General features: G+C 41.9%; 1 protein-coding gene across 1 annotated transcript in view; it reads right to left on the bottom strand.

Moving 5' to 3' along the window:
- CEP112 (centrosomal protein 112) overlaps positions 1-13,055 on the bottom strand; it is a 733,320-nt gene that overhangs the window by 73,174 nt on the left and 647,091 nt on the right. Inside the window, exon 24 of the mRNA XM_063960841.1 lies at positions 8,548-8,697. Coding sequence (XP_063816911.1) covers positions 8,548-8,697 — 150 coding nt within the window. The remainder of the gene's footprint in view (positions 1-8,547; positions 8,698-13,055) is intronic.

Below are 13,055 nucleotides of genomic sequence, written 5' to 3'. Positions count from 1 at the left end.
AATACCACCCAAGAAAGACAGACCATTACAACCATTGAAAGTGTCTATAGGTCTAACCCTTGAAGAAATTCCAAAGAAAGCTAAAGTGCCATTCAGTAGAGTCAAAAGGCTCTTGGGAACTGGAAGAAACTCTGACAGAAGAAGTCTGACAGACCCAAAGCCAAAATAGAATCAGAAGATAAGTTTCAGGGAGTCAGTAGCTTGCGTGATAGATGGCATGCAGGCAAGTTCAACTGCATGTTTGACAGGTTGAGTGGCAGTAAGAAGCCAAATAGATGACAAAATATTTTTTTCTGAGCCATGTAGCAACACCAATGGACTACTGTAGGTCTTATAAACTGATGAATAAAAATGTAAAATCTTTGGTTCATCAGGCAGGGTTTTTGTATGCCATCAAGTAGGTGAAATTTTGTGACGCTGTCAAATGTGGAGGAGGAAGTGTGATGGTCTGGGGCTCTTTTGCTGGATCCAAAGTAAGTACCCTGCACAGAATGGCTGGAACCCTGAACTAAAGGGCTACCACAGCATTTTGCAGTGCATGCAGTACCCTCTGAACTATGGCTGTTTTGTCATGAATTAAGTCTACAGCAAAATGACTTAAAACATACCTCCAGGCTATGCCAGAACTACCATAGAGGAAAAGATCAAGAAGGTAGGCTTCAAATCATGGAATAGCCAAGCACAGTCTCCCGAATGAAACCTCATCGAGCTGGTTTGCGAACTTGACCAGGGCCGCAACTAGGGGGGCATGCGCCCCGGGTGCAGGATTTGTGGGGTCGCCAAGGAGTTACCAGAGGAGCAGGGTTTTTTTTACCCTTTTCTCTGACCCACCTGTCTGCCCGCAGCTGGCTCCAATGCTGTGCGGGTGAGCTCCAGCACCTGGGATCTCTCCTATGCCGGTTACTGTCTTAAAATCTCTTCTTTGCCATGCAGTGATGCGACTAGCGCGCGGTGCACCGTGCAAGCTACAGAAGCGAGCTGCTGGTGCTGTCTTTTTCAGCAGGCTATGATCCCGGCATGTAGTGCACTGATGTGGTGTAGCATATAAGGGGATGTAGAGTAGTGATGCAGTGTAACATATATGGTATGTAGTGCAGTGTATAGGGGCGTGTAGTGATGTAGTTCAGCGTGTAGGGGGATGTAGTATAGTGATGTAGTGCAGTGATGAAGTGAATTGATATAGTGCAGTGATATAGTGCAATGTTGTATATGGGGACACACAGGGGGGCATGTAGAGGAACACGCTGCTGTGGGGGCATATGACGCTTAGGGCATTTGGGGCACATAGGAGAATATTGTCCCCTTTTTTTCAACATTTTTGATAATCTGATAATTTTAGTCCGATAGAGTTTGTTTGTTTGTTTTCTTCTTTGTTTATTTTAGCTGCAAGTTATATGCAGCGAAATGCGTCAGATGACACTGAATCAGGACCATCTACCTATTGGGGATGGACCAGCCCTTGTCATCTGCCTATCTAACAGAAGTGACCCAGAGAGACTCCCGATACACCACAGACACCATAATGCATAGGAACCCACCAACAATTATGGGACATTTGCTATTCCCTCTAACGGTGCACTCGCTATTCTAATACCGTTTGGACTCTCCTACAGTACATACAAGGGACTCTTGCTGTATTGGACTCTTTCCACTACAAAGGGCAATATCAGAACGGATTCCTTGTATCGCATCACATATACGCGTCCTGACTCAAATTATCAGGGTAATATACACATTCTTAAAAATTGTACATAAATTCATGTTATATGATGTTGTGTATATATATATATATATATATATATATATATATATGTGTGATTTTTATTTTAATTTTTTTTTTAACTGTATTAATTTGTAAATCAGCTATTATTGTTTAATCTAATCAAGAGCGCAGCCTCCTATGTGTTTTATTCTTTGTTATTGTGGGAGTGACTGCCCTCTACTTTTGGCTGCAGCTTAGCAAAGGTTCCCATACATTCAGCGCCCGATCATATCTTGGTATACCTTTTTTCCAATCCCACAGAAGAGCTGTGTATGGGGGCTGTGTACCTGCAGACTGGTTAGAGTGCCCATGCTGTCCACCGCCAAAAAGAGGAGACGTAGCAATGCTGTGCTGGTTATTGTGAAGCTCATACATCGATGTGTCTTAACATACGGTTGGACTGCCATAATCTTCTTTGTTTAGTCACAGCAAGTGGAAAATCTTTGTATGTTTCGTCATGGCAAATAAGGAAGACATGTCTGTGAGATTACGTCAGAGATGTGTGATTGTATTCTGTGTTAAACTTGGAAAAAGCGGAAATGAAACTCATAAAATGTTACGGCAAGTATATGGTGGAGAAACAATTAGCCGTGCTGCAGTATTTCGGTGGTGGAAGCACTTCAAAGATGGTAATATGCGGGTGACTGACGAAGAATGTTCTGGGAGACTATCCACTGCAGTTACAGATGTCAACATTGTCAAAGCTGCGGATGACAGGTTAACTTTACGCAAACTTTCAGCTTCACTTGGCATCTCATTCGAACAGGTTCAGCATATTGTGACAAAGGAACTGAAAATGCATCACATGTGTGCCTGGTGGGTACCCAGAAATCTCACAGAAGAGCAGATGCGACGACGAGATGAATCGTGCAAGAACACGGTTTAATTGTCAGAGAGGATACCCGATTTCTTGTTGCTGCTGTTGCATTGGCATCACTGACCGGAATTGGACAGCACTAGAACCCCCTCTATATTGCCAGGCCTTAGCGCCCTGTGATTTCTGGCTATTCCCAACCCTGAGAAAAACAACTGCCCGGAAAAAATTCTCAACAGATGATGAAGTGAAAAATGCCACAGCTGCAACACTAATGGTGCGTACACACTGGCCGATTCTATTGAACGGCCGATATATCGCGGATCCTTCGGCTAGTGTGTACGAATGATAGATCTGTGAATGCCGTAGTTCACAGACATATCGAGACGGCCCTGCAGCACAGCCGATGACCAATATATCTACCGATATATTGGTGCATTGCAGCCGACCGCCCATACACACGCTGCACCAGCCTGCAGTGATTGACAGCTGAACTAGGCGGGCGCATGTAAATGCCCGCCCAGTTCATGATGTCAGTACCGACGGATCGGGCAGTGTGTATGCTCAATACACTGCCTGGTCCATCCATAGATATATCTACAGTTCAACTGATCTGCAGATATATCTACTAGCGTGTACCCAGCATAAAGGTGTGTACACCTTAGAATGTAAGCTCTCACGAGTAGGGCCCTCTTCCCTCATGTGCTTATACTTTTCTTACTTTAATAATCCTCAACTGCCCAGATCCCGCAGTTTTTGGCCACCTGGAACTTATCTCTATGTCGTTTACTGGTGTAGTTATGCTTAGTTGCCCTGTACTTGTCCTATATTGTCTTCAACTGTAAGTCACTGTTTTCCTGTTTTGATTATGTGCATATGTACTCTGTAATTGGGCGCTGCGGAACCCTTGTGGCGCCATATAAATAAAGGATAATAATAATAATAATAATAATAATACACACAGTGAGATTTATCCTTTCGATTTTGACTATTTAGTCAAAATCACAGGGAAAGATAATGCAAATCGCACTGTGTTTAGCCAGCTGCGATACCGATACGCATTTCCGCGGGGTCGATATCGCAAGGAAAGATAGACTGTGCAGTCAATCTTGACTATATAGTGTACAATATAGTACATAGTATAGTCAAAATTGGGAAATCGCAAAGTAAAAATCGAAGATAGTCAATATCTCACCATATATACATACCTCAAGAGTGATGTCACAAAATAGTCTACTGCACGTCTTTGAATTATTGTTGAAACGCAGCAAAACAATTATTGAATGTGAATGATGTTACTTTGAAAAAGAAAAAAAGTTCAGGTCCTGTGGAGTCATCTGATTCTGAATAAAAATAACAGTCAATACTTTTCAATCAGTCCTCGTGTGTGTGTGTGTGTGTGTGTGTGTGTGTGTGTGTGTGTGTGTATATATGTACACATAAAGTGACCAAAAGGCATGTTGGTGTCGCTGACGAAGCATGTGGATGACCAGTGTCTTGATCACAGAGGGCTTATTTAAGTTCTGTTTGAACTTTATATCCTGATGACGGGTTGAAATAAACCTGAAACGCTGAAAGCATGGATCATATGTGAAGTCTTTCTTTAAAAAATCCGGAGAATGCCGCCATTCTGGTATTTACTGTATGGTTATTTGCAGGCACCATAGCATGTGTTCATATGAGATGGGAGTGCTGACGCTGATGGAGACATATATATACGTATATATATATTTGTGCTGGACAGGTTGCATTTCTAATTAAGTTTATAGGTTGGTGATGAGATTTTTTTTATATATTTACACATGTTTTTTTATAATAATAATAATAATAATAATAATAATAATAATAATAATAATAATGTATTGCCTGAATTATGAGGTATATGGTTGTAAGGTACAGGCTGTAGTTGTTTAGCAATAAGATATATGGAGAATAGTTAATAGGATCTCTTTCCCGATCCTTTTAGTAGTATATACATATTTTATCACATAAGGCATATTATATGTATTGTTAGATTTTTCACAGTATTGGAAGGAGCTGCACAGACATCTACAATTAAACAGACAAATATTACCGGATCTAAAAACCATTGAGCATGTCCTCATTATGTATATATATATATATATATATATATATATATATATATATATATACACTGCTCAAAAAAATAAAGGGAACACTTAAACAACACGATGTAACTCCAAGTCAATCATACTTCTGTGAAATCAAACTGTCCACTTAGGAAGCAACACTGATTGACAATCAATTTCACATGCTGTTGTGCAAATGGAATAGACAGCAGGTGAGAATTATAGGCAATTAGCAAGACACCCCCAATAAAGGAGTTGTTCTGCAGGTGGTGACCACAGACCACTTCTCAGCTCCTATGCTTTCTGGCTGATGTTTTGGTCACTTTTGAAAGCTGGCGGTGCTTTCACTCTAGTGGTAGCATGAGACGGAGTCTACAACCCACACAAGTGGCTCAGGTAGTGCAGCTCATCCAGGAGGGCACATCAATGCGAGCTGTGGCAAGAAGGTTTGCTGTGTCTGTCAGCGTAGTGTCCAGAGCATGGAGGCGCTACCAGGAGACAGGCCAGTACATCAGGAGACGTGGAGGAGGCCGTAGGAGGGCAACAACCCAGCAGCAGGACCGCTATCTCTGCCTTTGTGCAAGGAGGAACAGGAGGAGCACTGCCAGAGCCCTGCAAAATGTCCTCCAGCAAGCCACAAATGTGCATGTGTCTACTAAAACGATCAGAAACAGACTCCATGAGGGTGGTATGAGGGCCCGACGTACACAGGTGGGGGTTGTGCTTACAGCCCAACACCGTGCAGGACGTTTGGCATTTGCCAGAGAACACCAAGATTGGCAAATTCGCCACTGGCGCCCTGTGCTCTTCACAGATGAAAGCAGGTTCTCACTGAGCACATGTGACAGACGTGACAGAGTCTGGAGACGCCAAGGAGAACGTTCTGCTGCCTGCAACATCCTCCAGCATGACCGGTTTGGCAGTGGGTCAGTAATGGTGTGGGGTGGCATTTCTTTGGGGGGCTGCACAGCCCTCCATGTGCTCGCCAGAGGTAGCCTGACTGCCATTAGGTACCGAAATGAGATCCTCAGACCCCTTGTGAGACCATATGCTGGTGCGGTTGGCCCTGGGTTCCTCCTAATGCAAGACAATGCTAGACCTCATGTGGCTGGAGTGTGTCAGCAGTTCCTGCAAGACGAAGGCATTGACGGTATGGACTGGCCCGCCCGTTCCCCAGACCTGAATCGAATTGAGCACATCTGGGACATCATGTCTCGCTCCATCCACCAACGCCACGTTGCACCACAGACTGTCCAGGAGTTGGCAGATGCTTTAGTCCAGGTCTGGGAGGAGATCCCTCAGGAGACCATCCGCCACCTCATCAGGAGCATGCCCAGGCATTGTAGGGAAGTCATACAGGCACGTGGAGGCCACACACACTACTGAGCCTCATTTTGACTTGTTTTAAGGACATTATATCAAAGATGGATCAGCCTGTAGTGTGTTTTTCCACTTTAATTTTGAGTGACTCCAAATCCAGACCTCCATGGGTTAATAAATTTGATTTCCATTGATCTAGGATGTGTTATTTTAGTGTTCCCTTTATTTTTTTGAGCAGTGTACATATATATATATATATATATATATATATACACACTGTATCTCTATCATGTACACCAGTTCAAGTCATCCAGCAGTATGCAAGAAACAGCCAAGGGAAACACAATTTGTAGTACATATCACCTGGCAGGGCTGGGACCATGGGTGCTAGTTTGACCATCGCCACTTTATGTGTGGAGTCTGTATGTATTTTTCTCTTTCTGCTCCAGTCTCGTGGCCAAAATCATACTGACAGGTTGACTGGCTTCTGACATACGCCAGGTTTTTAAAAAATACGCTTACATGGCAAACTGTTATCACGGTGCAATGGATAGGGGACACATGGTGGGATTGGGATACCTGGGAGGTTTGCTTCATGAAATTGTTTCAGAAGATATCACACATTTTCACAATGGTTACTCTCAGTTATAGCCAACGGTTTCCGCTTCCTAGGATGACTCAACGACCAGTATGACAATAAGTAAAGCAGAGGACAATTCACTACACTACACCTCCCATATAACACACTAGCTTTAAACCAAATTATCGCTGCTGGAATAAAGTTCCAGGCATCCACTACCATTGTTTATCCCTCAGTGCCTTAGTACATGTCACTCGTTCTATCATGTCTTTGCGCAAAATATATTACCCTCTAAAACATTGTATTGCCCCTTTGTTACCAAAGAAAGGTTTTTATTTTTAGAAATCTTTTAGGTTGTAGTAACCAATCAGTTTTCAGTTAACCGTTGGAGGTATTAAGTATTAAATATTTAGGATTTAATTTGTGGCATGAAAAGTGCAGTTTTTAGGGACTGACATTAAAGCCCCAATGTTGCATCCTCAAGCCATCTTGTCAGGAAATGAGCACAGAACCTTTCAGTCTGATGAACAAACACAATGTCAGGGACAAGACTATAGGACATGTCAGTGGAAGTTATCTGCTAGCCATCACGACGGATGTGTTGAGTCGGTCTGTAGAAATGTGGCATGTCATGTTGGAAGAATCTTGCTGTGTCACAGATACCCTCTTCTATGCTCTGTGGAGGTTACGATAGATGACTGCAGATGCCTGTATTTAATTGCACAGATTTGTTTCCCGGAAAACCCTGGAGGTACATTTCACAAATGCTTTCTCTTATAAACAAGTTGAAAGACATTTGCCGGCCTTTAAAATATTTCCCTGCAGACGGACGCACTGAATGGGATTTGCAAGATGGAATGGATATTTCCACAGATCTTTACAGTCATGTTGAAGTTGGCACCCGATCCATTAATTTAACAAAACAACACACAGTGTACAGCCATTATATACAAAGAGTAGCACACGCCCAGCAATGTGTGCATGATATGACTGAGCTGGAGAGTTCAGTGACAATTTATCACCTTCATTTACTAACACAAATTGATACAGCAAAAAACGATTTAGAACCAACACACAGAATTCACCAACACTGTATAGCTTGCAATGTAATGTTGTGCAGGACATGCTACGTGCAGTCCATGTCCTTTGTAATACATGATTCTACTGCTACAGTCTATTCATTTGACAGTTTAGTGGGGTACTGGACAAAGAATCACTTCTAAAAGACCTTACACTCTGCATCTAAGACCAACAGTATTACAATTACAAGCAAAACGGGAAGAACATGTAGCAAGGAATGTGCAACATAATGTAGAAATAGTATTAGTTTCCATTCCACAAGCTACAGACATACTTTATTTACTGTAAACATTCATACCCAATTTCACCTGCCTACTCATTCTGAACCAGCTAATTAGGTCACATCTCTTACTGTGTGTATAATTAATACATCTTTATACTTTGGTAAATGTTTTCCATTTACGTTTAATTCTTCGCTCCCCGTTAATAAAATTGATTTCCATGTTCGAACGGTTGTGTATGCTTACACTTGTAGCACCAGTAAGTGTAAATATCAGCTTGTTCTGTGGTCAGGTTATTGCTGGGCAGTAAAACGTCGGTAGAGGATTTGTTAATGCCCCTGGATTCATATTTCCCCCTATATTTTGCAGTTAATAAACCAGTTCAGCTCATTTTGTTTGTTGGCAACCGCTTCTTAAAACCCAGTTTCATACCAAGGTTGGAGTACCAATACTCCCAGACCATGTACAACTTCTGTGCTTATGTAAAGTGAACATATCAGGGAATTCCAGGGGGTTTCACAATAGACCACAGCCATGCCTGGCACCATGTAACGTCATATAAACACATTTTGGAAAGCATTCATTTTTTTTCACAGTTACTTTTAAACTGTTGGCAAATAACCAGCTATGTTTGTTATACAGATGCCCACTTCTTAATTAAGGGTCTCATGTGTTATTACCTTTAGTACCTTCTCGTTTTCTTTAATTAGTTGTCGCTTGTCATGATCATAGTTCTGAGCTGCATCCTGTAGTCTCTTCTCCATTATAAGCTGCTGACTGTTGCTTTCTTCTCGTATGGCAGCTACAGTTGCCTGGAGCTCACACACCACCTAAAAGAACAAGAATTTGGACATGTCAGACTTTTGGGAAATTCTGGCATTTACCAATAGGGGTGGTCTTCTGTATGCCGAATGTCGGGATCCCGGCGCACAGTATACCGGCGCCGGAATCCCGACACCCGGCATATCGACAACTATTCTCCCTCATGGGGGTCCACGACTCCCCTATAGGGAGAATAAAATAGTGTGGCACGCGTAGCGCGCCACCGTGCCCGCAAGGGGCTCCTTTGCGCTCGCCACCCTGTTGGTATGCCGGCGGTCAGGCTCCCGGAGCCGGTATGTTGGTCGCCGGGAGCCCGAGCGCCGGCATACCGTACTACACCCACCAATAGCAGAGAACTAAGTTTATTTTACTAACAGGTATGCCATATAGTAACATAGTATTTGAGGTTGAATAGAGGCAAATTGCCCATCGTGTTCAACCTGTTTTAAGTTGTGATGATTCTACATACTTGCTAAATAATGTTTTATGACTAGATAGCTACTATAACTCATGTTACCCCCGGATTAACCACGTTGATATTTTAAGTATTATAACCTTGGATAGCTTTTTCATTCAGAAATGTATCCATTCCTTTTTTAAATCCATTTACAGAGTCCGCCATTACCACTTTCCCTGGCAGGGAATTCCACATCCTGATTGCCCTAACAGTGAAGAACCCTTTCCTCCGTTGCGTTCTGAACTTTCTCTCCTCCAGTCACAGCGACTGCCCACGTGTCCTAAACTGTGTTCTTTTAATAAATAATTCCTCTGATAACTCTTTGTGATGTCCCTTTACATATTTGAAGATATTAATAATATTTATAATATCTCCTCTTAGCCGCCTCTTTTTTAGCGTATAAATAACATAGCCAGCAAGCAATAGAGAAGACAACCAAGACTAGACTGGAAGGTGTTCCAAGAGAAAGACCATATTATCATCATATACACATTAAGATTATTGTGGCTGTAACATTGCGTAACGTGTCTCAAATTCAGTCTACAGGGTATAAAATAATAAGCAGGGTTTCTACATTTCCACCATTACTATGTGGACTGAAGCTCTTGTATTGTTGTATGAGAGCACCTGACGTTGTCATTGCTCTTCTGAAAGACATAAAAGTTTATTTGTGAAGATGCCTCAGACTTTCCATGCACATGTGGCAGCAAGCCGATTCAGCTGGCATCTTACCCATGTACTGTTTGCATACATTCCAGTGGTCTGGCATGGGATATGTACCCTGTGTGCGCCTTATGGTATATGTCAGCATTCGGGTGCCAGCAGCAAACCATATTCCTGCCAGGGATGTCCTCAATACAATGCTCTGTAAACATGGCTATGTCTGGAATAAATGCTTATAAAAGAGCTATAGTGTGACAGTGACGATAGCTGTGCAGTGGAAAAAGCCAGCTTCTGGTGGAAGGCTCTGCAGCCTGGACACAACAGGAACTGGGACTTTTGCCTGAAGACATTGCTGTAACACAACCTGTCCTCCCATTGTCATGCATTTATGTATGACCTTGTCCATTACCACAATGATTACTGCAACATTCCTCTAGCTATAGGCACATATTAATCTCTCAAATACCCGGCGCTAAATGTAATAGCCTGCGAGAAGTAGGAAGTGCAGGAATCCGTGCGAGTCTGACCCGATCTTTAAATTGGCAATTATGTACATGGCAAAACCAACTAGTTTTGCCAAGTAAAATGATTGCCGCTTTAAAAATCAAGCCAGACTCTCACGAAATCTAGCACTTCCTGCTTCTTGCAGCCTATTACATTTAGTCCATTATCCGCTCTTGTTAAACCTTCCCGGAATCTCTTTTTTAAGAGGTGCACTGTGATTACAGGCAATAAAGAAAAAAAATCTTCAAAATATTTTTATTTTTAGAAGCTAATGTAAAAAATACCCCCCCCCAAAACAAAACAAAAAAAACAAACAAACAAAAAACACTTCATACTCATGGATAGTATTTACTTTAGTGAAGGAGAGTAAAAAGTTAATAAAATGTTTTTCTCGTAATACAGCTTAGGTTACATGAAAATTTGTCAATAATAATAGTTTCTGAAAATCATTTAATAAAAACAACGCAGGACGCTCTCTTATCCACATAAAGAGTTGTGACTGGAAGATTTCAAACAGCTACCTATCTTTTACCTATAGTGAACATGATGCTGGAGAATATGGATCTGTACAATATAGCCACCCACGTGCATAATCATATTGGAAATGTATTCTGTTATTCTGCACTTGGCTTGAGTGACAAGATTGGTCTATTTGTTGACGTTACAGATTTCTAAAGACAAAAACTAAGGCAAATGTAAGCCACATAATACTGGTGCTGGAAAATAATTTTCAGATAAATGGCTGTACCTACTGCTCTCCTATCAATATGCAGCTGACAATTTTTGAAAGACATGTAAAGTCTGGAAATGAAAATGGGTGATCCTGAATGTACAAGCTGAGAAAAAGGCAATATTTAGTAAAATGATTTAATGGTGATCAGAGATAAGCTGCCTATGAATGAAACAACCTCGTGACCTGACACTCTTCTTAGAAGTTCAATTTACTGAGAGGCTTTGAAGGTATTGTGTCTCCCAGAGCTGCACTTTCTCTGGACCTTTCAGCGAGTCCAGGTGGGGCTGACTCTTCTAAAAGACTTTTTCTAGGCTTTCAAGCTTCCGGCTGCGGGAACAGAGTTGGATTTTTCAAATAACATAACGATTATGCTGCATTTGATATTCTGCTGTGGAACATTTGTTATTTTCTTTAGGAAAAAGGTTAGATGGGAGCTGGACAGATTGCAGTGATGAGACTTGAAGAACAGCCGCCCACGCAATGCAATATTAGGCAGTTAAGCGTAACATTTTATTCCCTCTGCTTGGGGAAAGAGTTAAGGGCACACAGAATAACCAGGAGACCATATGGGCCTGGTTAGGGAAGCCATCACTAATTCTTCCAGCTGTACGAAGTAGGGGATTATGGGATGCGAGAACAGGCTGCCAACAAATGAATTGCTCTGGAAAAGGAATGTTCCCCCTTTTATGTGGAAAACAAAAATGTGTAAACTCTCATTACAACACGATTCCTCGTTACTGGGGAAACAAACAGCACAAGGGATAGATAAAGTGGAGCCTCCAGAGCAGGGAAGAGTAGCAATACTAAAATAAATCACAATAGGCTCATACAGTAGGCTGAGGGTACACTAGAGGGGGAATTCAATTTGCCGCAGTTAATTGATCCCCAATGGGGAACTCAATTACCCCCGATAGCCGGCACTATTGGGGATATTGTTTCACCTGCTGAAGGTAGGAGAAACAAAATCCCTGATAACTCACGTTTTTTTTCGCAGCTGCGATCGCAATAAACACATGGATCTGGTATAAGTTCCAGGATCCCTGTGTTTTTACACAAAAACGTCCACGAAAAAAAAGGGGGTAATTGAATTGGATTTCTATAGGTATATATATATATATATATATATATAGATAGGTAGATAGATAGATAGGCGGCACTCAGAGACTTGCAATAAAGTGAACAAACATGTATTCAAAAGGTCATCAATGTTTCAGGGTCAAGTATCCCTTCTTCAGGACAATACTTGAAATGTGACTTTAAACGTGTAATGATTGTTGGTGCCAGACTGACTAACTTGAATATATAAGAAACTGCTGGTTATCTAGTATTGTCACAAATATTAATCTAGAGTTTAAAAGAGAATGCTGAGCATAAAAACACCAAAACAATAAGTTCGGTATACTTTATTGAACTCCACAGTCATCAAATTTCAATCCGATGGAGCACCTTTTAAATGTGATGGAACGAGAGAGTCGCAGCAAGAATGTGCAGTTATTAGGAATGTGACGGCTGCAATTGATATTATCGCCCCTGTGCGTATACAACCTTGTAAACCACACCGTCAAGCTTCCTGGTTTGACAACAGTGTTAATGAGCTCAAGAAAAGGGGGCGTAGACTGGAAAGACGACGGAGGAAGACTAACCTGGTGGAGAACAAGCTAAAACTAAAAAAGTATAATGAAAAAATAAGAATTTACTCACCGGTAATTCTATTTCTCGTAGTCCGTAGTGGATGCTAGGAACTCCGTAAGGACCATGGGGAATAGACGGACTCCGCAGGAGACTGGGCACTCTAAAGAAAAGATTAGGTACTATCTGGTGTGCACTGGCTCCTCCCTCTATGCCCCTCCTCCAGACCTCAGTTAGGGAAACTGTGCCCGGAAGAGCTGACATTACAAGGAAAGGATTTTTGGAATCCAGGGTAAGACTCATACCATCCACACCAATCACACCGTACAACTTGTGATAACCTTACCCAATTAACAGTATGAACAACAACTGAGCCTCAC

The sequence above is a fragment of the Pseudophryne corroboree genome, chromosome 3 (assembly GCF_028390025.1).
Source record: "Pseudophryne corroboree isolate aPseCor3 chromosome 3, aPseCor3.hap2, whole genome shotgun sequence".
Classification (NCBI taxonomy): Eukaryota; Metazoa; Chordata; class Amphibia; order Anura; family Myobatrachidae; genus Pseudophryne; species Pseudophryne corroboree.
This window is presented reverse-complemented; position numbering and strand designations above follow the sequence as displayed.